General features: G+C 55.1%; 1 protein-coding gene across 2 annotated transcripts in view; it reads left to right on the top strand.

The window, feature by feature from the left end:
- The window catches only part of SYNJ2 (synaptojanin 2), an 83612-nt gene that overhangs the window by 17018 nt on the left and 40450 nt on the right, over positions 1–26144 (top strand). For both annotated transcript variants that reach the window (XM_058661379.1, XM_058661332.1), the window contains exons 2-4: positions 9367–9453; positions 18668–18938; positions 22600–22825. In XM_058661379.1, the coding sequence (XP_058517362.1) occupies positions 9367–9453; positions 18668–18938; positions 22600–22825 (584 nt within the window). The remainder of the gene's footprint in view (positions 1–9366; positions 9454–18667; positions 18939–22599; positions 22826–26144) is intronic.

Genomic DNA, 26144 nt, shown 5'->3' with positions numbered 1-26144 from the left:
AGAGTTTGGTCTTCCATTTACTAATTCATTCTTCAGAAGGCTACAGCAGCCAGAGCTGGGACAGGCCAAGGTCACAAGCCAGGAACTCCATCTGGGTCTCCCATGTGAGCACATGGGCCCAAGCACTTGGACCATCCTTTGCTGCTGTCCCAGGTGCATTAGCAGGGAGCTGGGTCAGAAGAGGAGCAATGGGGACTCTGATTGGGATGCCAGCATCAAGCAGCAGTGGCTTCATGTGCCACCGCACATGTGCCACAAGGCCAGCTCTGTGATGACATCAAGCAAACAAAGCCACCTTGTCGTTTAGACTGTTACTGTGCATGGATGAAATGATGTGATGCCTGGTGACGTAGGACAGAGGCTCTCAGACCTGGGCAGGTGTAACAGGCAGGCGTCTGGGTCTGCTCCAGGGGCCTGCGGTGACTCCTGCAGTTAACACTTCTAGTGCTGGCTGAGCCTGAGGACTGTCTGGGGACCCACCCACCTGAGATGTTGGGAGCAGGAGGTGGATGAATCCACCTGATTGGGCATAGGTTGATGGGAGAAGAAGCAGGTGCATTTGTGTTGACGTGGGTAAATCCGGTCTGCTATACTGCTCTCCTCTCTGGAAATTTCCGCAGTGAACTGTGTGCCTGTCTCCCCCTCCCTGGAAGCCTGACAGCTGCTTGGTGCTTCTGTCGCCGCCCCCTGACCATGCTGCTGTCTCTCTCGCCTGGGTCGTCATCGTCCCTCCTACTGCATTCCTGCTCTTGGTTCTCGGCTCCCATCACTGTCCCCATCATGCTTACAGACCTCAACTGTCCACCTGGGTGTCTGGTGGTGTTCGTGGTTGTGCCTGGCCTCGTCCACGCCCTGCAGGGCTCAGCTTCATGCATCATTGCCCTCCCATGTTCCTCTCTTGCCACAGGCCCACCTTACCCCCACCCTGGCACCAGTGGCTTCTGTCTAGTTCTCCAGAGTCCCTGGGCTGAGAATGCTGCCAGCCGTGGCCAATGGTCAGACAGGTGTTTGCTGAGGGCATGGCGGGTTCCAAGGTGGACGAGGAAGAGCTGAGAGTGCAAGCCGGGCAGGAGCTGACCTTTGCTCAGCCAGCTGGAGATGCACAGGCCAGGGGAAGCTGTGCTCACAGGGGAGGCCACGGGAGCTGTGCAGGAGATGGGAGCGGTTTATTTTTGAAAGACTTACTTATTTTTATTTGAAAGGTAAGGACTGAGGGAAATACGGAGATCTTCCATCTGCTGATTTAGTCCCCAGATGGCCCCAACAGCCTGGGCCAGGCCGGGCCAAAATCAGGAGCTACCCCAGGTCTCCCATGTGAGTGGCAGGGGTTCGAGCACTTGAAGCCGTCTTTAGGTGCATCAGCATGGAGCTGGATCGAAAATGGAGCAGCCAGGATTGGAATTAGCACTTGTATAGGATTTTGTGGGTCCTAGGCGGTGGCTTAACCTGCCGCAGCGCTGGCCCTCAGCTGTCATTTAGAATTAGGGTTGTCACAGCTGAACACCAAGGTGAGGTCACATTGGGGTCAGGTGACGCCCCTCATCTGGTGTGCCTGCCGCCCTTGTAAGACCACTGTGTGACAGTGGGAGTTAAAGACAGGAGTGATGGAGCTGTCAGTCGGGCACCTGCAAGGCTTGCCGGCCACCACCAGGAATGGGCAGCAAGATTTGGCATTCCACCCACATGGGTTACTGTCCACCAGGGCCTGGGGCCTGTGTAAGAGCTCCGGTTCCAAGGCCTCCCGGTTTGTTGAATGACATGTCTACAAGGGCATGGCCTGTGTCGAGCTGTTATGTTGAGGAAGTTGGGGGTGACACTGTTTTTAATGAGTCAGCGATTCGTAGGAATAGAAGGGAACAGGGTGGTCCTGTTGGGTTTTGTTTATAAATTACAAGCATGAAACGTCTTTTTTTTTTTTTTTTTTTTACTTGTGTTTAATTTTCCCAGTAGCCAGGGGCAGGCCTGGGTTATCTGGGTTACGCTGTTATCTGTGGTGGCACAGGGCAAGGGGCCAGTTTTGTTTCCATTGTTTCTCCCAGGGTCACTTGGCCCACCCCCTGTGTGTGGACTGGCGTACACTCGCCTGTGTTTTGCAGTTCCCCCTGGCTGGCTCTTGTTTGTGTAGTTTTGTGTGTGTGGTGCACTGAAAGCAAAGAAGTCTCTGTGTGCAGAGAGAGAAGCAGGGGAGGCAGAGAGGGAGTGGTGTGTCCCGCTGTGGAAAGCAGGCTAATTCTCCAGCTGCGGCAGGAGCATCTCATATGGCCACCGGTTTGAGACCTGGCTGCTCCACTTCCGATCCACTTTCCGATGCTTGTAGCCTGGGAAAGCAGTGGAGGTTGGTTCAAGTCCTTGGGCCCCTGCATCCGCATGGGAGGCCTGGCTTCAGGCTTGATTGGCTCAGCTATAGCAGTTACAGCCATTTGGAGAGTGAACCAATGGACGGAGGATCTCTTCTCTGTAACTCTGCCTTTCAAATAAAAAATGGTTTGTTGTTTGTTTGCTGCCGGGTCTAGCTCCGGGTCAAGTTCGGAGCTCAAGAAGGGTGCGTGGAGTCGGCGATAAGAAAGACAGGACACTGTCACTTGGTGCCCTCTCGCCACAGTTCAAGAAGCTGTCCTTTTTTTGTTTTCTCAGACACATCACAAGCTTCTACACAAACAACTAATTGTTCTATTTTTACTTCAAGACTAAGGGGGCATGTACAGACATTTGGTCATTCTGTCTGCGCTTCAGGGCTAAGCAGGTGCCCCTAGAGATAATTCTGCAAAATACAGTATTCATATTCTTCAAAGCAAGCCATTGTTCATTCTTCAGTAGTAGCCATGGAGCGACAGCCAGGACTCCACGGCCAAGGCACATGCGGTTACCTGCTAATCAGTAATACATTCCTACCACATTTCTATTTCCACAACTTGCCCATCATTTAATGGGAAAAATGTGTTACAAGGGAAAAAACATAAAAATCCAAGACTAAAGTTTCAAATATTAAATGCACCCACAATTACAGGCTCTATAATCCCATAAACAATCAAACAATAATCAAAAGTATATCTCTATGATATTAATAAAATCACCCTATAATTCCTCTAGTTAAAAAACTATGAAAGCGGCTAAAACAGCTACATTTTCTATGCTCTAAAGAGTTGTAAGGACAGGCTAACCTTTTGGGTCACAGTAGCTTTATTTTTTGCCATAGCCATTTTAGTTCATATTCCCATCACTTTCATTAACTTGTAAGAATCTTTTTTTGTTTTTTGAAGATTTATTTATTTTTATTGGAAAAGCAGATATACAGAGAGGAGGAGAGACAAAGAGGAAGATCTTCCATCCCCAAGTGGCCGCAATGGCTGGAGCTGAGCCAATCTGAAGCCAGCCAGGAGCTCTTCCGGGTCTCCCACGCGGGTGCAGGGTCCCAAAGCTTTGGGCCATCCTCGGCTGCTTTCCCAGGCCACAAGCAGGGAGCTGGATGGGAAGCAGGGCCGCTGTGATTAGAACCACTACCCATATGGGATCCCGGTGCGTGCAAGGCGAGGACCTTAACCACTACGCTATCGCGCTGGGCCCAATTTGTAAGATTTATCAAGCCATTTCTCAGAAGGAATGCTACATGTCTAGTCCAGATTCCAAGGCAACAGGTATGCACAAAATAAAGTGTCCAGAAACGGCTTGGGCTTAATTGTATTTCTGTGCGCAGTTAAAGGCCCACTCACCAGAACATTATCAAGAACATTAACTCCCAAGTTCACATCAGTTACAAAAGCCATCTCACAGGGGCAAACAACAATACCTCAATGGATTACAGAATTCTTAGCGGGGTGCTTGAGTGTGCATGCAAAAAGCGGGTGAGACTGTGTCAAGGTGGTCAGAGAGACATCCGCCGGGCCCTGCCAACCAGCTGGAAGCTCCCCCGGGCCCTGCCAAGCAGGGGAGCTGTTCTCTTCACACCTTCGTGCCATCCACACCTACTGCACGGCCCCCAGCAGTTTGTTTGTTTGTTTTTAAACAGAGAGAAACGGGCACCATTGCAGCTCATGGGTCTGTGTCCAGCCACAGGGTAGACAGAGATCCGGGCTGCTGGTGTCAGGATCACGTGACCGAGACTTGCAGGGAGAGCCGCTGGTAGTTCTCACTTGGCCCTGCCTACACCTGCAAGGGAAACTACTTCCACCTGTGAGGCCAGGTCCCCTATGTGGCAGGGGCTTGAGCACTTGGGCCATCCTCTGCTGCTTTCACAGGCTTATGAGCAGGGAGCTGGATTGAGAGTGGAGCAGCCATGTCTTAAACCATCACCTGTGTGAGATGCGGATGCCACAGGTGGCTGCTTCACCTGCCACGCCACGATACAGGCATCATCTTGACTTTTTAAAATCGTAACCTTCATCAAGCTTTTATTTGGGCAAATATCCACAGATCTCAGGCAAAGCCAGGACTCACAGAGAAGAATCTGGGTGACACCCCTGACTGTACATCGCTGTCCTCATTACGATGGAACCTTTTGGGTTCTGGCTGTTGCAGTGACGGGAGCCCCAGAGAATGTCCTGGCACTGGTGGCCTTGGAGGCCCTGGGGCAGGTGCCGCAGCCCAAGCAGGAAGACTTTGAGCCAAGTTCTGGTTGGGATACCTGCGCGGGTCTTGATGTCTTCTGCCAGGGGTGCAGGGGCTGCTGCTTGGGGCCATGTCTGTGCCCAGCGTGGCACGGCTCTGGTGGAAGCAGCACAGGAAAGAAGTTCTAGGCAGCTGGCACCTGCATGCGGCGCCTCCCGGCTACCTTTGGTTAGGGACACTGAGAGCCACATCTCCCAGGGGCTGTGTGCTGTGAGTGACCCTTTGGTTAGGGACACTGAGAGCCACATCTCCCAGGGCTGTGTGCTGTGAGTGACCCTTTGGTTAGGGACACTGAGAGCCACATCTCCCAGGGCTGTGTGCTGTGAGTGACCCCTCCCCGCTCACCCCCACTCCCCAGCAAAGTCTGCCTGACTCTCGGCACGAGGGGATTCTGGTTGCATTCAGTTTCTTTTTTTTTTCTTTAAACTGATAATAATTTTTTTTTAAGATTTATTCATTTTTTATTACAAAGTCGGATATACAGAGAGGAGGAGAGACAGAGAGGAAGATCTTCCGTCCGATGATTCACTCCCCAAGTGAGCCACTACGGGCCGATGCGCGCCGATCCGATGCCGAGAACCTGGAACCTCTTCTGGGTCTCCCACGCGGGTGCAGTGTCCCAATGCATTGGGCCATCCTCGACTGCTTTCGCAGGCCACAAGCAGGGAGCTGGATGGGAAGTGGAGCTGCCGGGATTAGAACCGGCGCCCACATGGGATCCCAGTGCGTGCAAGGTGAGGACTGTAGCCGCTAGGCCACGCCGCCGGGCCCTGTTGCCACCATTTTGTGAAGTGATTCAGTGAATGGAAGAAACTTCTCTGTGTAACTCTGCCCTTCAAATAAATAAATCTTTATTGGGAAAAAAAAAAAAGACGCCCATGAAGGTGCCTGCAGCCTCTGCATTTTAGTCCCTGAGTTCGGTACTCGAGTCTTCTTTCTTCAGACCTGACCCCTCCTTCCTGCTGTGGCCCCTGGGAGGCAGTAGTGACGGTTCAAGCATTTGGGTCCCCTGTGGGAGACCTGGGCTGAGCTCCTGGCTTCAGCCCGGCCCAGCCCTGAGCATGGGGGAGCGGGCCCGTTGATGGGAACATGCTTTCTCTCTCTCTCACGCATGGTTGCATTAATATCACACATGTAAAAATTCACACACACTTTTTAGAATGACCGGACTCCTCCTCAACCTGTCCTGTGTGGCTGCAGGGCTGTGGGGACTTCCTGTGTCCCCGAGTGAGGAGTCCTTGTCATAGATGACTCATCGTGAGGCTTCTCAGACCCTGTACCATGAGTCCTCATGATTTTTTTAAGATTTATTTGGGGCTGCTGTGGTGACACATCAGGCCAGTCTTCCGCCCTGCGGTGCTGGCATCCCATATGGACGCCAGCTCATGCCCCACTTTCTCCACTTCCCATCCAGCTCTCTGCTGTGGCGGGGATGGCCCAAGTCCTTGGGACCTTGCACCCACACGGGAGACCCAGAGGAGGCTCCTGGCTTCCAGTTCCAGATTGGCTTAGCTCTGGCTGTTGCTCTGTCTCTCCTCTGTAAAAATCTGCCTTTCAGGGCCCGGCGGCGTGGCCTAGCGGCTACAGTCCTCACCTTGCACGCACTGGGATCCCATATGGGCGCCGGTTCTAATCCCGGCAGCTCCACTTCCCATCCAGCTCCCTGCTTGTGGCCTGCGAAAGCAGTCAAGGACGGCCCAAAGCTTTGGGACCCTGCACCCGCGTGGGAGACCCTGAAGAGGTTCCTGGCTCTTGGCTTTGGATTGGCGCAGAACCGGCCGCTGCACTTATTTGGGGAGTGAAACATCGGACAGCAGATCTTCCTCTCTGTCTCTCCTCCTCTCTGTATATCTGACTTTGTAATAAAAATAAATAAACCTTTAAAAAAAATCTGCCTTTCAAATGAAAATAAATAAATCTTCACAAATTTTATTTATTTGAAAAGCAGTTACAGAGGGAGGGCAGGAGGAAGAGAGGGAGAAAGAACGAAAAGGAATGAGGGACGGAAGAAAGGAAGAAAAGAAAGGGGAGTGGCTTCCATCTGCTGCTTCGTTTCCCAGAGGCTGCAGTGGCAAGTGGCGAGCCGGGCTGAAGTCCAGACCCTTCCCCACGTCTCCCACTTGAGTGCAGGAGCCCACTGGGGGCCTCTGCTGCTTTCCCAGGCCTGATAGGAGGAAGCTGAATTAAGGTGGAGCGTCTAGGACTTGAACCAGTTCCCACGAACCTGGTTTCCCCTTATTTGCAGATTTGTAAATTTATCTGTGCTCTAAAATCTGCCTGCGGCCTCAAGCCCAACGTTCATGGCCTTCGGCGGCCGTCCGTGACCTGAGAGCCACACGTGCTGCTGATAACTTGGTGCTTGTGTCCTTCCACACCGGGGACAGTGGTCCTTGGCAGTGTGTAACTGCGCATTTCACATTGCTGTGTTCACTGTTCGGAGGGGCAGGGTGAAGTGCTGATGCAGACGGGGTGGTGGGCGTGTTCCTGACCCGTACACAGGGAGGTGAGGACAGGCCTTAAACCTGGGTGCTGCATAAATCTCAGGTCTCCTGGCAGTGAGCTCCATGTCACAGACCTCCATTGGTGATTCTGTTGCCTGTCTGCAGACAGAAACCAATAGAACAAGTTGGGCGTGGGTTGGTTGGTGCAAATGCTGCTGGCCAGTCCTGGATCCCAGTCCTGTACTTCCCCTGGGAGCAGAGGGCAGCACTAACTGGTACCTTTGCTGGCATCACTGCCCCCAGGGATGATACCCTAGTGTGCTGTGACAAGCCCAGCCTGTAGAGGAGGAGAGCTCGCCTTGTCTGAAGGATCTCTGCTCACCAGCTGTTTGGTGGGGGTGGCTGGTCCCTCCATAGGACCTTACACCTGCCCTCCTGGGATGACTAGAGCCCAGGCTGGCCCCAAGCGGCCGGGGACCCCTGTGGTCCTAGTGGGGACTGTGCAGGGGGGTGGGAGGAGGGAAACAGCAAGGGAAGATGGGAACTCCTGGAAGAACTGTTTCTATCCCCAGTGGAGTTTGTAGTGTAAGAGATGTAAGGATGCTTAGGTTCTGTCCTGCAAAATATGGGGTGCCTGGTTTGCCTGGTTAAGCCACTGCCGGAAGCACTGGCATCCCATATGAGCACCCTTGTAGTCCCAGCATCTCTGCTTCCTGTCCGGCTCACTGCCGACGCGCCTGGAAAAGCAGTGAAGGATGGCTCAGGTACATGGGGCCCTGCTCTCCAAGTGATTCCTGGTTGCTATTCCCTAATTCTGGGAGCAGAAGTGGCTGGAGATTGCTTTTCTGGAGCTGAGGACAGCAAGGCACGGGGGCCCTCTGTGTGAGTGTGTGTAGGTGGGTGAGTGTGTGCATCAGCCGTCCGTGGCTCACTCCCGGGTGGCCTGGAAATGACTTTCTAACTTAGCCATCTTGTGTGGGGCGCTCGGCTCCTCCAGGGCTTTTGTTCATATTAGGATGTATTCTCGGCAGGAAGAATCTCCCATCAGTTGGCACTTCCTTCTGTCAAGATGGCAAGCAGCCAGGCCAGTGCATTGGCCTCCTCTGACCATGTGCACACCACGTGAGGGAACACAGCCACCCCAGCGTGGGGTTGTTGTCATCACCAGCTGGGATTAGGGAGTCGGTAGACTGCATGAGGTTTCAATCCTTCAGGTGCTGTACTGGGGTACACAGATGACTGACTCTACAAAAATATGTTTTTTAAAAGGTTTAGTTAGTTAAAAGGCAGTTACAGAGAGGGATACACACACACAGGTGTTCCATCCGTTGGTTTGTTACCCACGTGGTTGCAACAGCCTGGGTTAGGCCAGGCCCAGGCCAGGGATCTGGAACTCCAACGAGCTGTCCCACATGGATAGCAAGCATGCACTCACATGGAAGGCTGACATCACAGGTGGTGGCTTAACACCCACCGCACTGAGTGCGGACTGCTGGAGTGCCTCTCCCAGGCTCGGGAAGAGCAGTGTCTGTGGTGTTCGCCCTCCCTGCACTCAGCCCCTGACCGCCGTGCTTTCCTGGCTCGGGCGTTTCAGATCCGCGGGGTATCCCCAGGTCTGCAGTGACTGGCTTCGTTCGTGTGATATTTCCGCTTTGTCTGTGTCCTGTGTGTCTAATGTGTTATTTTTGGGTGGGGTCCACAGGCCTGCCCCCAACGCAGCCCTGGAGCAGCCCCAGGAACTGTGTCAGCGGGTCAGAGGTCGGGCCCTGCCTCTGAGCGTGGCTTCCTGGTCCTTGCACTTGAGAACACTGCTAACCAGCAGGCAAACAAGGCAAGCAGCTGACCTGACCGCTCGCCACTCAGGTCCTGCGGCTGGCCTTGTCACTTGTTGGGCCCAACCCAGGGCCCTCGCCCCCCAGGCACGCTCTTCTTGGGGTTTCTCCTGGTTGGAAGCAGGCCCCTCTGGGGGGCTGGGGCTGATGGAAGGAAGCGCCCAAGTAACACTGCTTCCCTCCTGTGTCTGAGCATGTGCAGCTGGGACAGATGGGGTTGGGGGTGGGGTGGCAAGGCCCTGGCCCCGCTGCCAGCTAGAGCTGGGGCCCCAGCCCTGCGGGCCACCTTGGGTGCTCACCTTGCCTTCTCCAGCCCCCGGGACAGACCCACCTTGTGTGGGTTGCAGCTCTGTGTTCCAGCAGCCCCCTCACTTCCACGCTCGCTCCGCGCCATCATCTTGGCGTTTTCTTGGCGCGGGCGGGAAGCCAGATGGGACAGGCTGGTGAGCCGCAGTGTCGCTGATGCCTGTGCTGTGCTTCCTCACCAGCTCCGGAAGAGAAGGAAGTCATCCGAGGAGACTATGGCAAGCTCACGGATGCCTACGGCTGCTTGGGCGAGCTCAGGTTAAGGTCCGGTGAGTACTGCCGGCGCGCACAGGCTGGGCGGGCGGCCTCTCCCTCGCCAGCTGCTTCCTCAGGTGTGTCCCGCCCCCACTCCCCCCACCTGTTTCTGCAGGCAGGGGAGGAGCTGGCAGGATCTGAGACCTACTTCCACCTGCCTACGCTGCTGGAGGAGGACATGGCTTCCAGCTCTGGGTCCCTACCCTCCCGATTTGTTCCAAATGCTGGCCTGGGGTCCTGCCCTCATGGAGGGAGGGGATTTCATTTTCAAGGAATCTCTGCTCTGCAAGGTGTGTCCAGGTAGGGGGCATTGTCTGGGATTCCGCAGCTGGCAGGTACCAGGGCTGGGCTGGCCAGGAGAGGAAAACTTCCACTGTCTCAGGCTGTGTGCCTGCTCGGGAGCGCTTAAAGGAGGAAGAGATGCTTCTACGTGCTGCTTCTCTCCCTAAACACCTGCAAACAGCCTTCCCCGACCAGGAGACCGGGGTGGGGGCAGAACCGGTGGCCGACTGCCATTTGTGGTCGGCTACAGGAACCTCGGTGCCACCTTTGCTGTCCCAGGGTCTGGGGTCCCTGGATCTGTATCCCCCTCTCTGTCCTCCTCCCTCTGCCCACTCATTGTGTTGTCATCATGACCCAGGGTGAGGCCCCTGGTGCCTGGGGGAGGGGGTGGAGGGCCCTAAACCTGAGCTTGATCCCCTTCACAGTCTCATGGCAGGTGGAGGGGGGACTTGGTGGTGGCCATGGGTTGTATTCGTCATAGTTGTGTGGTTTTTTCCAGCCACAGGTGCAGGGTCCGAGGCTGCCAGAGCCATGGGAGCCAAGCTTTTGGGTTTGCCTGTACTGCCCTGTGTCTTCTCAACTGTGGGTTGGCATCTCCCCAGCTGTACCAATCCTACTGATCTTTTCCAGATGGGAAACACTTGGGAAATGTGTCAGTACTCTTGTGACAAAAATGCACTTATTAAATGCCTGACTAAGGGGCAGGTGTGAGGAGTGGTTGAGCATCAGCCCCAAAGACAGGTGAGACCCCCCCACCATTTTAGACCCATATCTGCTTTAAATAGCTGTGCCCCTTAGGCTTCAGCGCCCTTGTTTCATTTTGGTTTCCCTTAGGCTTTTTTTTTAATATTTCAGTGTTGGCTTCGGGCTCTTTAGGTCCACGTTCAATTTTATTCCCTGTCAGCCCTATCCACCAATCCCTGTATCCCTGGTCTCTGCCTACTGCCACACCTGCCAATCCCTGTGAGGCTGTACTCCCAGGACCTGCCCCTATGCTATAAAGGCAAGCTCTCTTCCGTCCTCTCCTTGGCACTCTGCTCTCCCACTGGCCTCCCTTGGAGCCTCCTGTTACTATGGCAGGAAGTCTCTGCTCCCAGCCTCCCTTCCCACAGCCATCTTCCTGTGCCCTGCTTTCTCTCCCTTCTCTGCAGCTGCCTTTCCCGCTGGAATAAAGACCTCCTATATGACTCACTGCGTCTGGCATCTCGGGTTGGTGGCGAAAATTCCTAACAGCCGGGCACAGGTTCACTTTTTATTTCCTCTCGAAGATGATGCAGATTTCCGGATGCTCTTGTGTGTGGGCTCCTGCTATGCCAAGTCAGCAGGTTCTGTGCTGGCACTAGAATGAGAGCTCAGATGGGATTCAAACCCGGCTCTCGCTGCCTCCCACCCTCGCCGTTCCCCTGAAGACACGATGTTGTAGGATGTTGTTGTAGGGTGATCCTATGTTAGTGACAGGAAAGGGCTCCAAAGTAGGAAAAACCTGAGGAAATGGTGGAAATGGGGTCTTTTATGCACCATCTCAGGGAGGGGGTTCACATGAGTCACCCCAAGGGCAGAAAGAAAAAAAAAAACGTATTCACGTTGGACAGTAATTGCGACCAGTCACTTGCTTCCTCATCCCGAAGATAAAATGAGGCATCTTTGACAGTGACCAGTCGCTCAGTGTCCGTGCTCCTTAGGGACGGGAATTGGTGTTGGTTCTGTCCCTTTGTCCTGCTTCCCTTCCAGAAGAGTGTGGAAATAGGGAAAAGCCCCATTTTTTAGAAACAATTAACATTAACAATTAACGGACCCTAATTGTCCATCTACTCCCTACACCACGAGGTGGTTTTCTGTGGGACTTCCACACGACGGAAACATTTTCTCACACTGTTGGACTGACTGCAGCTTCCCCTGCCTGGGCACAGCTGACGGCTTTGGGTTCTGCTTTGTGAGATGGAGACAGAAGCAACCTGCTGTTTCTCTGCCTAAGCACCTGCTATGCCTGTCATACAGAACCTCATCCAGTTCTGTATTACCAAAGAAGCCCGCTGGGTTCTTGCGTCAGCTTAGTATAAAAATTAAAAGCTGGGAATCTATTGCAGACAGAAAAGTTTATTTGTGAAGGGACCAGGTGTGCAGGGCACGGGAAAGCACCTCCGGAGAGAAAGCCGAGAGGCCTCTCTCGAAGGAGACAGGGATTGACATCGAAGGTCTGAGGAGGGGTCTTGGGATTTTAAGCATTCCCTGACCCCTCCTTGTTGGGCGATGAACCTAAAGGTAAGATGTTCCACATTGGTGGTCCCTTAATCAGTCAGGAAATGGGTGGGCAGTGCTGGTGCCGCCCACCTGAAGGTGTGGCCAAGACCCCAGCAGGCCTGGATGGTCTCCCTCTCAGCAGGCTTGAGTCATTGCCTGCTGCCCCGTCACGGTGTGTGCCAGCAGGAATGCTGGGATCTGAAGCAGAGCTGGATGATAACCCAGGCACCCCAGCACCAGCTCGGCCACAGCACCAGTCACCTGCTCCTGCCCCGGCTGTTGCCCTAGCCCTCCCAGTGACCTGTGGAGTGCGTTCTGCTCTCACTGTGTTCGTAGAAGCTGAGAAGGAAGCTTTGAAGGCACAAGGTCTGAATTCCCCATCTGTAAGATCCCTTGCTTCTTGCTGTGGATCAGACACCCTTGGCATCTCATAGTTAGCACTGGCAGTATTTTTTCTTTTTGCGCTATACGTGTGATTAATTTTGCAGAGTTTATAGAGAGGAGGAGAGATTTTTCCATCTGCTGGTTCACTCCCCAGCTGGCGGCAATGGCCAGAGCCGGGCCCATTCAAAGCCAGGAGCCAGGAGTTTCCTCTAGGTACCTGACATGAGTACAGGGTCCCAAGGCTTTGGGCCATCTGCTCCTTTTCCAGGCCACAAGCAGGGAGCTGGATGGGAAGTAGAGCAGCCAGGACTCGAACTGGCACCTCTATGGGATGCTGGCACCATAGGCAGAGGCTTAGCCTAATATGCCACCATGCCAGCTTCTACTATTTAAAAAAAATTTTTTTTTAAATTTATTTGAAAGGTAAAGACAAAGATAGAAATCTTTTGGCTCACTCCCTGAATGCTTGCAACAAGAAGGCAGGCTGGGGCAGGCCAAAGTCCGGCATCTGGATTTCAGTCTGTCTCCCACACGAATGGCAGGGACTGCTGCCTTGCAGAGTGGGCATCAAACAGGGACTCACATCCCACTCAACCATGTAGCTAGAATAACCTGGGACTAGATTTGTGCCCTGAGGCTCGGGGCTGCATTCTGTCCCCCACCTTCGCATTTCTGTGCTGGGTAAGTACAAGGGCTGCGAGGGACAACAGAAAGAGCATGGCCCTTCTTCCCTTATCTGGAGGCAAGTGCTTTCCTGGGCAGCCCCCAAGGACTGTGGTCAGAGCAGGCTGCAAGTGTGGGGGTCTGTAGCCCAGGGGTTAGGCCGGGTGTCAGCACGTGCACCTAGGGTGGAGGAAGTCAGCAGGTGTACCCATAGTGGAGTGGATGTAGAGTGGAGTAACCAACCGCCTTCTACAAAAGCCCTCCCTGCTTTCTTAGCCAGGCCACCATGGGCCATCCCCTGCAGCTCCCAGGATGGCCAGGCCTGACCTGCTATAGCAACTGCAGGCCCAGGTACCAGGCAGGCAGAGCCCAGCCCATCTCAGATGTCCTCTGAGACCCCCTGCTCCGAGTATGCCGGGGCGGGGGATCCCTGCATGGGGCTGAGCCTAACTTTGGGACATTAGCATGGCTGATCGCAGGGCTGTCTGCCTGGGGCCCTGGGTGCTCTTGCAGGATGGGAGGAGGGGACCTTCAGTGCGAGCTTCCCAGAGCTGTCGCTGTCTTCTCCCTCCCTGCATCCCCCACCTGGGACCTTGTTCACTGTGCTGGTGGCATTCCACCTGCTGCAACAGCGCAGGTGATGAACCCGGCTTGTGCTTGCCCCTCCCCCGGGGGGCTGCTGAGTCGGTGGGGGTGGTGTTGTGGGTGGTGTTGTGGGATCCTTTTTCTGACCTTCACAGACTGACGGTTGCTCTGCAAAGAGGCCTCCCCTCAAGCTGCTCCTAGGCGACCCTACCTGAGCGCAAATTACCCCTGGTGTCAGGAAAGGACTGGTGCCTGAGGTGTCAGCAGGAGGGGCTGGTGCCCTGGTGATTAGCTTGGGTGAGGGGAGCTGGAGCAGGGGGCTTCCCTGATCCATCGCCTCCAGGGACTGCCTGCAGCCGTCCGCTGGAATGGACCCCTGGACTTGTGCCGCCCTGCAGCTGTTCCCAGCAGCCCTGTGGCTCCTCATCACGCCAACTTCTCAGATCCTAGTTCTGCCTTTGAAAACTACTTTCTGCATTTATTTCTTTATTTACTTATATATGTAAGATTTATTTCTTTTTATTTGAAAGGCAGAGTTACAGGGAGAAAAGGAAAGACAGAGAGAGATCTTCCATCTGCTGTTTCACTCCCTAAAGAGCTTCAACAGCCAGAACTGGGTTGAGCCAAAGCCAAGAGCTTCTTCTGGGCACATACTTGGGCCATCCTCTGCTGTGTTTGCCCTCAGCAGGGAGCTGGATGGAAAGTGGAGCAGTGGGCACCCATATGGGATGCCAGCACCACAGGAGAAAGCTTATCTTGCTGTGTTACCTTGCCAGTCCTGAAGATAGGCTTTTAAATCATCTCTGCTGGGGGAGAGACTTTCTAAGCTGATGCTGGACCTGTTTTGTTCCTCACAACAAAACCTGTGCAAGGTATAACAAGTGTGTATGGCAGCGACATCAGGTGCAGTCACCCAGTTGTCAGCATGACCACCATCTATCCCTGCAGCCTGTCTTCACTGCCTACCTCCTGGCCGTTCACCTCGTCCCTGCTGCTCCCCCTGACCCATGTGGTCTTACTCTGGCCCAAGTCCAGAAATCAGAACACTGGGGCCTTGGAAGGTTTGTGGAGGCCCCTGGGGTGCTCCCCTTACCCCAGATGTCCAGAGACCCCACAGGCCCTGCAGGGGCTGCACAGCACCATGCTGGGCTCAGCTCCTCACCCCCAGGGTTGACGGCACCAGAGAGCCTCCCACTATGGATGCTCAGCCTTGTACCTCCCACATACCAAGCCTTGCACGCCCGGGGCAGTACATCCCACAGGCCTTGGTTTAGTCCCCCAAGGACACCTGTTAGGAAGCTGTGTGCGTATGGAGGAGGGGGCAGAGGCGTGTCCAGCACAGGGGTCCTGGGGCTCTGGGGCACTTCCATCTGCAGCCACACAGACATGGGAGTTCTGGGGCAACCGCTTCTCATATCCTCTGCTTTCCCAAACTCAAGCCTCTGAGATGGAGGGGCCGGGTCCCCATTGTCACTGTCCCTCTTACAGTGGCCTTTGTTCCACACTGTGAAGGAAAGGTGGACCTCACTCCACCCAGGCTCCCACCCTGGGCCTCCCAGCAGGAGGTCACACAGAGGGACGTGCTGTGATGGACGGTGCACTGTCCATGCACTGGGTTCAAGTGCAGGTAGGGTGATGTGACCACTAGTAGATGTCAGCCTGCAGTGCTAGCTAGTTCTGAAGCTCAGTGTGCATTTGTGTAGTTCTAACTCAGCAGGGCTTTGGAGAACTCAGGAATGTTGTTGTGACAGAACCCTCTAGTCCCGTCGGTGTGAGCAAGGTATGTGTTTTGACTGGAAGGCAGCAGGGCCGGCTGCCCGCGCCCCCTCTCCCCCATTGGTCCTCGAGCGTGTGTCCCTCCCACAGACACGCCCGTGGAGCCGCTGTTCCCTACGACAGTGGTGGCTCCACACAGCTCGTTTGAACCCTGAGAGCCACGTGGGGAGAGACCTGTGCCAGGCCTGGACCTGCATCACCTTGGGACAAGCTCTGGGTCGTGTGGTGGGGGCAGGGAGTGGAAATGGACTTAATGATTGCACCTGTTAAAGAGGGAGCAGCCACTCCAAGCTGCCAGGGAGACTGCGGACAGTGGGGACAAGTTCTGTGCCTCCCTTGCAAGCTGAGAGTAGATGTACAGCAGCCCTATAACCAGCCAAGCCTGAAGCCATGGGACGCTGCCTGTCTTGGGGCAATGTAACAAGGTGCCACCTAGCCTGGGGGCCCTCCAATTCGGACCTCTGTTTCTCACAGCTCTGGAGGCTTCCTGCCAAAGCTGGGATCCCAGCAGTGAGAGAGCAGCAGTCACATTCCTGGGGACACAGTGCTGTGACCTGACCACCTCCCGAAGCTGCCACCTGCTGATGCTTCCCCAGAGTTAGGAGTCACCAGCTCATGGGCATGATCAATGTGCGTAAAGGATGGAGGCCTGATCCAGTCCCAGCGTTGGAAGGCGGGGCCTCCAGGAGAGGATCGCCAGCATGGAACCCTGCGTGGCTGTCAAAGGAGGAAGAGTGGGCCCCGTGTGTGTCCCTGGCTATCCATCCATAGCACTGCTTCTGTGCCATCCTCTGGCCCTACCAGCCACTGTCGGTGGGGTTCCCCGCTTTCAGCTGTAGCTGTAAGAAGCCCTCCTTACCAGGCAGCTCCGATGAAGCAGCTCCGATGACTGATGCAGACTTAAACCATGAACTTGGCAGAGGGACTGGTAGACCACACTGTAAAGAGTGTCCTGAACAACCTGACCTTGGCCAAGCAGAGCGTGGGACGAGGTCAACCCCAACACCTGCTGGTCTCACTTCTGGGAAGCACAGGCGGGCATGTACTTGGAGATCCAGCTTCCGTGGGGACAGTCACTCTAGGGTGCAGTGGGCCCAGCAGCCCCGCAGGAGCAGGCTGCTGTCTGCTATCAGGGAAACCAGTTGCGCACAGGGTAGGAGCAGGAGTCCCGGCTCTGAAGCCAGACTTGACTTGAGAAGCTGCTCCACTGGTGGAACCAGAAAGTGGGTGTGGGTCCCAGCTCCCCAACTCTGTCACCTTGGTCAGGTTCCTGAACCCCACCCAGGAAGATGGGCCTCCTCTGGGACCATGGGGAGTATGAAGCCAGCATACACAGAGCAGGAAGTCCAGGCTCTGGTTGCTGTGGGGGCGACTGCTTTGCCACCTGCACCTCTCCAGAGTCCCTTGTCCCAGGGTCCCCTTCACCACTAGCTGGATGAGCACCCAGGCTCCCCTACAGCCTGCCCCCAGCCCTTCCCTCCTGCTACCCCAGAAAGGCAGCTGTCTCCAGGGCAGCAGGACTCTGCCAGAGACCTGCCACCATCACACAGAGCCAGGGAGGGTGCGGCACTCAGATTCCCTGCCAACTCAACCCTGCCTTTCCTGTCTCTGCTCCAAAGAGAGGTCTCCTGTCCACTGGTTCACTCCTTAGCTTACAACACCTGCCCAGGTTCCTGGCCTCTGTCTTCGGCACCCTGTTTATATAGGATAGAGGAGGAAGTATGTGGTTGGGCAGTATACCAGGGTCCCTGGGACAGGCACCTGGCAGTGACATCAGCGGTGGGCTGGATCACTTTGTCAGGCACTGGTGGGGAGTGTTCTTCCCAGTGCTGGCCATAAAACAGTGCCCTGCCCTAAAAGGTCATTAGCTTGTGTGTGCCAAGTGCCGACCGGGATACTGAAGGCACCGAGAGGGGCTTTGTTAATGAGGTGCAGCCAGTGATAGCCAGCACCCATTGACAGTGGGCAAATGAAATTTGGCTGTGTTCTCTACCCTCTGTCCTGAAGGTGGGTCCTAACAGCAATGGAATGTTAATTCCATCCTCAACCACTTCCCCCAAGTCCTAAATTAGCCAGGATATTGGAAGTCCAATTAGTCTAGGTATTTTTAGCTACAAGCCCAGTTCCTGTTCCTGTCCATCCTAACGAGCACTAATCAACTCCTTAGCCCACAACACTTAGGTATTCGCTCCTGCCCACCTGTGACTCACCTATCAACTGAGAGGGGATGGTATTGTGTTGTGTGTTACCACTCCCCTCACAAGTCCCTTTAAAAGGCCCATGAAGTGGGGGCTCACTCTTTTTCTGGCCAGGTGCCTCCATTACTCTGGCACCTTGACTCTTGGCTGACCCAGGACAGGTAATCCCCTGAGCATGGTCCCTGTGTACTGCTTAGATGGGACAATGGTTAGAATGATGTTGTTTCTGGTCTGTGTACTATCAGGAGTTCCAGGAAGGGTGAGGCCTAGCAGTAGTAGAATGTGGGCAGAGAAGCCAGGGAAAGGTGAATGTCTGCAGCTTTGTGAGTGTGTCCAGGTTCTTTGTGAGTGTGTCCAGGTTATTCATTGCATGTCTCTTAGGATAACTTATATTGTCGGGGAAGCTGGGACATAGGTTTTCAGCTTAATGGATAGACGTAAGGATAATGACCATTTGTTCCTTTGGGAATTATGATTCATTGGATTATGCTCTATTATCACCAAGCTTAGTTAATAAAGACTCCTTAATAAACCTTAGACATGTCTAGTGTGATCTCGCTCGCACCTTGCAACAGCTTCTCACAAGACAAGGAAGGCTTCCCAGAGGAGGTGTTGCCGGGCTGCCCCCAGGAGGAAGGGGAGGCAGGGCTGTGCCGACGGAGTACTTGGGAATCGGCTCCTCCAGGGGTGACGTGCTCGGTGGCAGTCTGAAAAGCTGGCCTGAGAGTCTGTCCCCATCTGGGCAGGTTTGGGGGTGTGAGGGTGTGGGGGTGTAGGTTTCCAGGTGGGAGGTCTGGCCATGGGAGTTTTCCTTTTCAGCTCTGTGAGTGGGCAGGTGGGAGCCAGGGAAGGATTTAAACAGGAGGTCCAGGCTGAAAGAAGCATGGGACAACTGGGAGGACTGTGCCCTGCTAGTGTCCTGGGTCCAGATGGTCGCCGGAGGGGCCTGGGGTGCACAGACTTCCTTGAGTGCCATCCCCGCCCTGGGAAGGGGCTAAAGACCCGCCTGTCACCGGCGCTGCCCCCAGGCGCTCTCCTACCATGCCCAAGCTGCCCTGGGCAGATGGGCCGCTGCAGCTCTCCGTGGTTTCCCCCGCAGGTGGCGCGTGCCTGAGCTTCCTGGTGCTGGTGACTGGTTGCACATCAGTGGGCAGGGTCCCAGACGCGGAGATCTACAGAATCACCACCATCGACTTCTTCCCGCTCCAGGAGGAGGCCAAGGAGGAGGAGCGGCTGAGCGCCCTGCGCAAGATCCTCAGCTCGGGGATCTTCTACTTCTCCTGGCCCAATGAGGGGTCTCGCTTTGATCTGACGCTGCGTGCCCAGAAGCAGGGCGAGGACCATGCTGAGGGCGGCGACTCCTTCTTCTGGTGAGAGCCCTGGGTCCCTGATCACCAGCCCCCAGGCCCACCCCAGGCTGGGTCCCACACTTGATGTCATCCCAGCCTCCTCCACATCACCCTAGGATCCACATGCCCAGGGAGTGTGTCCCAGATGACCCTGTCTGGATTTGGGAAAGAAACAGCCCTGCAGACAGGAGCACGGGCTGTGTGGCCGACCCCAAGAACCCCCATGTGTGTGCATGCTGCCAGCTCCACGCCTGTGTTCACAGTGCCCCCAGGGGTTCCAGCTGAGCCTCATTCTGGACTCCCTGGGGTTTGACTTGTAATTCTCATGACCACCCACGTGTAGGGTCCCTGACCCTGTGTCCCAGATGGTGAGGCTGAAGCAGGAGCCCTGGAGGGGCGCACCCAACAGCCAGACACCGCCCGACCTTGAGTGGGAGGATTTGAACCCAGCACAGCTATTCCAGCCCCACCCGTGGGGAAATTGAGTCAGCTTGCCCAGGGTGGCAGTGTAAGGTGCTCAGGCAAGTCCCTGAGTCCAGAGAAGGTGGCCCCATGGAAGGATGCGGCTGGCCAATCAACGTCACGTAACTCGTGGCCTTTCTGGGTACGGTGGTGCCCAAGCTTGCTTGTCAGTCATGCTGCTTACTCTCATTCACACATGGATAAAAAGCCGAAAGAGTGGGAGGGAGGTGTCTTCCATCTGTTGGTTCTCTCCCCAGATGGCTGCAGTGGTAGTGCTGGGCCAGGTTGGAGTCAGGAACCAGGAGCCCCATCCTGGTCCCCCACTTGGGTGGCAGGGACCCAAGTCCTTGAGCCGTCCCCTGCCCCCTCCCCTGCTCTGCATCCGCAGGAAGCTGTGTCGGGACAGAGGAGGGATCACCTCTCAGACACATGGATGTGAGACGCATGTGTCTCAGGCAGCAGTTTAATGTGCTGTGCCACAAGGCCAGCCCCACATGCCACATTTACCAGCCTCCCCAGCCCTGGCACAGGATGGGCAAGGCTAGTTTCTTATCTCTTTAGTGTCTTCCTGCCCTTGTCCACACAGGGTGGGTCGTGGAATCCATTGTGGGGTACAGATTATTTCCGGGAGCCTCGCTCCCACTCCCCAGTTCCCGACTCTGGCTGGAGGAGGTGACCCTCTCTGCCTCCTGCAGCCGCTGCCCACTTCCTTGGTTCTTTCGGATTGCTGCGTCTGGAGGGCACAGGTGCCCTGCTCAGATGCCAGTTCTGATTAAGCAGCTCTGGGCCGCACCTGGGAGGCATTCCAGTTTCTGATCCTAGGAGGTGCCGCTGCCAGTCTGCACACCACAGCTGCGCCTTGCCATGATGGCCCATTGCATGTTCCAAGGGCTGCTGCAGCTCCTGGCACCCGCACAGGGCCCCTCGTCCCAGGGCAGCTGAGCTCCAGGTCGGGAGGCTGAAACCAGCACCTTTGGGGAAACAGAAGCGAGTGCCCTCAGAGGTGATGTTGTCACTGGGAAACCCTAAGAGGTTCTTCAGGTGTTGGGATTGCCCCACTGGCCATGTAGCTGCCCCTTGCCATGCTGTCAAGGGGATCTGTCCTCTGAGGTTTAGTGAGTGGCTTTGAGGAGGGGCAGCACTGTGGCTCCCTGCGGGGTGAGGCTGTCATGGTCACAGCTGGGGTAGGCCAGCCAGAGGCAACTGGGAGCCTGTGGAAGCCACTCTGTCAGCCTAGGCTCATGGCACAGATTCCCAGCAACGAGAAAACACGGCGTCTTTGAGGAAGGCTGAAGGGCGTGGGGCCAGGTGTCTTTTTTTAAATAAGTAGGGCGCTGAGAGCTAGGTTTGCCTCGGTTATCACTGTAAGAGGCTGCTAGAGACAGGTGCCCTGGGTGCAGGAAGGTGTGGAAGTAGGACTTCTGTGAGGACAAGTGCACCGGCTCCACGCTCTTGGGCAGGCACCTTGCTTCGCCACTACAATGGGGCTTCTCCTACGACCTGGCATACCAGGTCGGCCCGGGGTGTGGTGAGGGCATCCGCACCGAGGTGCTGGCTGCCTGCTGCTCAGTGTCCTGGATAGACACTGGCTGGGTCCCCCAGGTAACCCTGGACTGCAGGGTACTGACCGGTCCCCCAGGCAGCGGGAGGAAATGCAGGCACTTTTTTTTCTTTCCTTTCAGATTTTTCATTCTTACTGCAAAAGTGGAATTACAGAGAGAAGGAGAGACAGAGAAAGAATCTTCTGTTAGTTCACGCCCCAAATGGCCATCATGTCCAGAGCTGGGCTGGGCTGAAAGCTAGGAGTCCAGAGCGCCTTCTGGGTCTCCCATGTGGGCGGAGGGGCTCAAGCACTTGGGCCACCCACTGGTGCTTTCCTGTGTTGTTAGCAGGGAGCTAGATGGGAAGTAGAACAACTGGGGCTCGAACCGGTGTCCATATGGGATGCCAGCACTGTAGGCTTAGAATTAACTTGCTAAGCCACAGGGCTAGCCCCAAGTTTTATTATTATTATTAGCTTATGTTATTTCTTAAAAACTAGAGCTGTTTTAACCCAAATCGTTTTCATTTTATTTGGAAGCTAGAGCTTCCATCTGCTGTTCTACTCCTACAATACCTACAACATTGAGGGCTGGGAGCCCAATCTGGGTCTCCCACATGGGACACGGGCACTGAGCATTGGAGTCCTCATCTATGTCCCCGGGCGTGTATATTACCGGGCCTCCAGAATTGGAAGCAGAGCCAGGACTCAGACCCGAGTACTCTGGCAGGGGCCACTGGTGTCCCAGGCAGCCCGCCCCTCCATTGCATTTCCGTTCATCCTTGTAAGTTCATTTTGGATTGTTTTGTAATGCCAACACCATATTCCCTTCAAGGCATATGTAGGAAGGCATGCTGAACTTTGCATGGGAAACGGAAGAAAAAAATTGGTTGTGAAAAAAATTAAAATCTGTGCATAGTTTTATCATAATACATATTTCTGTGAACTTTAAAAAATTTTTTTTTTAATTTGAAAGGCAAAGAGGTACAGGGAGAGAGAGAGCTGGAGAGAGAGATCTTTCATCTACTCCTTCACTCCCCGCAATTGCGGCAATGGCCGGAGCTGGGCCAGGCTGGAGGTGGCAAGTCCATCTCAGTCTCCCATTTGGGTGCAAGTGCAGGAGTTCCCAGGCACACTAGGTAGGAACTGGATGGAAAGTGTTGCAGTTGTAGGTTAACCTGTGCCACCGTGCTGGCCCCTCTATGAACTTTTTGAATACCCCTTGGATATAATTCAGATGAGCTTGCATCATAGTTAATAAGTATGTATCCTGATTAGTTGTATAATCTGCCGTGTATCATTTACCATGGTTACTATTTGTCCAGAAAACCTTACTGTATTTTCCACTGATGGGTTTGGGACTTTCCGATGTTGAGGCCACGGTAGAGATGGGAGACTTCTTGGCAATCCCAGAAAGGTGTGGGACCAGGCCCTGCTGCAGCTCTGCTCCCCTCTGCCCCCACCGATGACCTGCTGGCAGCTTTGGGGGCAGACTCCTTGCCCTGCTCCTGTCCACGTCACAGTGGCCCTAGTGTGTGTGTGACACAAGTGAATATCCCAGCAAATGTGGTCCACTGGCCCTCAGCCTGTACCTGCCTCCTCCCAGGTGCCTCATCTGAGCTTCCTTAGGATGCCACCCCCACGGGGGCCAGCAGGTGACTGTGGCGCTGTGTTTTGCAGGAACCAGCTGCTGCACGTGCCCCTGCGGCAGCACCAGGTGAGCTGCTGCGACTGGCTGCTGAAGGTCATCTGTGGGGTGGTGACCATCCGCACCGTGTATGCCTCACACAAGCAGGCCAAGGCCTGCCTCATCTCCCGCATCGGCTGCGAGTGTGCCAGTGCCCGCTTCCACACCCGCGGCGTGAATGACGATGGCCACGTGTCCAACTTCGTGGAGACAGAGCAGGTGGGTACCCAGGCCCAACCGTGGGCATCGAGTGGTTCCAAGCTGGTGCAGCTCCTGCAGACGGGATTTCTATCTGGGCCAAAAAGGGCCTCGTGGTTCCTGATCACAGCCCCCTCCTGTGTGGGGGCTGCTCTCTGCCTTTCCTGGTGCCATTTGGGGTTCACATCTCGTGTTGGGACCACATCATTTCCTCTAACACCTGGGGGTGTTGTTGCTTGAAATAGATCAACAAGCTTGGCTGTGACTGGGTGGCAATTCCATGGGCAGCTGACGGGTAAACAGGCAGGGAGTTTTGAGCATCTTTTTAGGACTGAAGTATATAGACCAATGCCAGAGATGGAGCCAGTGCTTTTGCAATGTTAGATCAGCTGAAGCACTGTCCAGAAAGTGATGGGCTGCGTGTCACGTGGGCCCCGGAGGTGTGGGAGCTGGGTGCCCCCACACAGAACCAGCTGCTTCATTTCACAACTCATTTTTCTAAATTCTGCTGCTTTACATAGGTCTGTTGTTTTTCTCTAACGTGTGCCCTCTAGGACACTGCACTCAGTAAGATGCAGGCCTGGAGGGCTGTGTGAGAAAGGGGAGGTCTTTCTGGGGTGGCAAGCCTCAGACCTCTGTGTATGGGTGGTGACCATAGCTTCTTGTGGGTTGTGCTGCTGTAACAGGTGCTCCCTGTGGGGGCTTTGCCCAGAGTGACTCAGCCCATCTGAGCACCTGCCTGCTGGGCAGGAGCTCCCTGTAGGCATGGGGTCAATCAGGAGGAGGCTCCTCTGGGTCCAGGTGCTCCCAGTGAGGGCGCTGGGGCGGGAGCCCTGGCTGAGCCGAGGAGGAAGAGGCTCCTCTGGATCCAGGTGCTCCCAGTGAGGGCGCTGGGATGGGAGCCCTGGCTGAGACACAGGTGCACTTGCTTGCCAGTGGCTGCTCAGCACCTGCTCCCTGCTGTGTGGATGAGGCTGTTCAATAAACCGCTGGTGGAAAATGAGGGCGGGAGGGGGTTTGTCTCAGTTCTGCCAGGCACTCCTTCATCGCCCAACTTGTGCCCCAGTTACCGACCTCCACACTCTTGGCTTCACGTAAAAAGTTTTTTACTGTGTACCTCCTGCCTTGGCTTGGGTACTGAGATGGGAACAAGGGTCAAAGGTGCCAAGTGCGTTTGCAGGAATCACATGCCAGAGACTGTGAACTTGGTGGTGTAACCAGAACCGAGGGGTCGTGGGCAGGCTCCTGGAGATTCTTTGAGCCATAGCTTCGGCCTCATTCTGCATCCCACTGTCTCTTGTCTGGTGCCTGGTGTTGGTGGGCTTTGGATCTCCACCAGTATGTAAAGGTTGGGGTCTCACCAGGAAAGTCACTGGGTGTCACCTACCCTCCTCTCTGATAGCCCTATCTGAGAAGACACGTTTTTTTTTTTTTTTTTTTTTTAAGATTTATTTATTTTATTACAAAGTCAGATATACAGAGAGGAGGAGAGACAGAGGGGAAGATCTTCCATCTGGTGATTCACTCCCCAAGTGAGCGCAACGGCCGGTGCTGTGCCAATCCAAAGCCAGGAGCCAGGAACCTCTTCCGGTCTCCCATGTGGGTGCAGGGTCCTAATGCATTGGGCCGTCCTCGACTGCTTTCCCAGGCCACAAGCAGGGAGCTGGATGGGAAGTGGAGCTGCCGGGATTAGAACCGGCGCCCATATGGGATCCCGGGGCGTTCAAGGTGAGGACTTGAGCCGCTAGGCCACGACGCCAGGCCCAAGACACGTTGTTTTAACACTGAACTTGAAAACTGCCAAGCATGTATTTCCTGGGGCTGAAGGGATACAGACCAGCTGCCTTAAAGCAACAGACATTTATTCTCTCAGTCCTGGTGGCTGAAGTTCGAGATCCAGATGCCAGGCAGTGCCACACAGTCCCTTCACAAGGCCCCTCCTTTGTGTGTGTGAGAGAGAGTGTGCGCATGGATGCATGTGTGTGTTTGCATATTCTTTTTCCTAACACCCTGTTCCCACACGCGGTCACACCATGAACACCTCCCACTGTCTCTGCTGCCTTGCCAGCAGCCCCACAGGCCGGGGCTGGGGCTTAGCTTTGGTGGCTTGAGGCTGTGAGCCTGGTAACACGAATGAGACTCCTGTGTTAGGGCTCAGAGGCGGGGACCTTGCTGAGTGCATCTGTTTCCTCTTACTGATGCCATGCTGCCCGGCCTGGCTGCGTTACAGAGGAGCAGAGGGTTGCCCAGTCTTGTCCGACGCCAATGACCTGCATCTGAGGGAAGGCTTTCATGCTGGCAGAGACCCAGGGCGATGTGGACATCATGTGGTGAGGGACAGGAGGACTGGGGGACAGGCACTGGCCCAACTGGCCCACCTGCTACTGTAAACTCAGCACCCCACTGATGGTGTGTATGAAGGGGCCAAGGCCAGGGTCTGGGTCACCTCTCTAGGGTCCCACTGCTGAGCATCTCAAAACAGGGACTCTGTTTCCACATGGGTTCCTACTGGGTGTACCACATTCCAGCCCCAGGTGAGGGCAGGGCTCTCTTGGCTCCTGCCAACCTTGATGGTCATCCCATCTCTGGTTTTTACCCAGCTCTGGGCTTGACAGTGCTCCCCCATGGCCCTCATTCCCTGGAGCCTCAGCCGCTAAAGTCCGCGAGAGGGCCGGGCAGCAGTGGGGTGTGACTTAAGGCCCGGGGTGTGGTCTTGCCTCCAGGATGCTGCCCCTGGGCATGTAAGGTTTCAGACCACTCCCGTCTGGTGGGGAGCAGCAAGGGACACCACCAGGGGACACGTGGGACCAGGGCCTGAGCCTGGCAGCATGAGCCTCACACGAAGCTCACCCCAGTGGTTTCTAACAGGTGCCATGTCCCTGCGTCAGAAGCAGGAGGTCACTGTCCCCAGAACAAGGTGTTCCTGTTGCTCCCCCGGGGCTCCTCCCGTTTCTGCACCCCAGGAAGTTTGAATCCAGTACACTTCACAGCCACAGAGGTACCCTGACTCGTCCTAGTTCTCTCTCAAGATTTACTTATTTAACTTGAAAGGCAGAGACAGAGATCCTCCATCTACTGGTTCACTCCACACATGGCCAGGCCTGGGGTTCTCATGAGGGCGCAAGGGCCGTCTGCCAGCCTCCCAGGTGCACCAGCAGGGAGCTGGATCAGAAGTGGGGCAGCTGGGACTCAAACTAGCACCCATTGTGATGCTGGCGTTGAAGGCGATGGGCCTCACATAATACAGCACAGTGCCAGCTCCTGGGATGTGTGTGTGTTTGAAGACTGACTCTTTCAGGAGAATCTGTGTTGTGTCCCTCTGCTGCCTGGCCACCTGCTG

This window comes from Ochotona princeps, chromosome 1 (genome assembly GCF_030435755.1).
Source record: "Ochotona princeps isolate mOchPri1 chromosome 1, mOchPri1.hap1, whole genome shotgun sequence".
NCBI lineage: Eukaryota > Metazoa > Chordata > Mammalia > Lagomorpha > Ochotonidae > Ochotona > Ochotona princeps.
The sequence above is the reverse complement of the archived record's forward strand: the minus strand, read 5'-3'. Positions and strand labels throughout refer to the sequence as shown.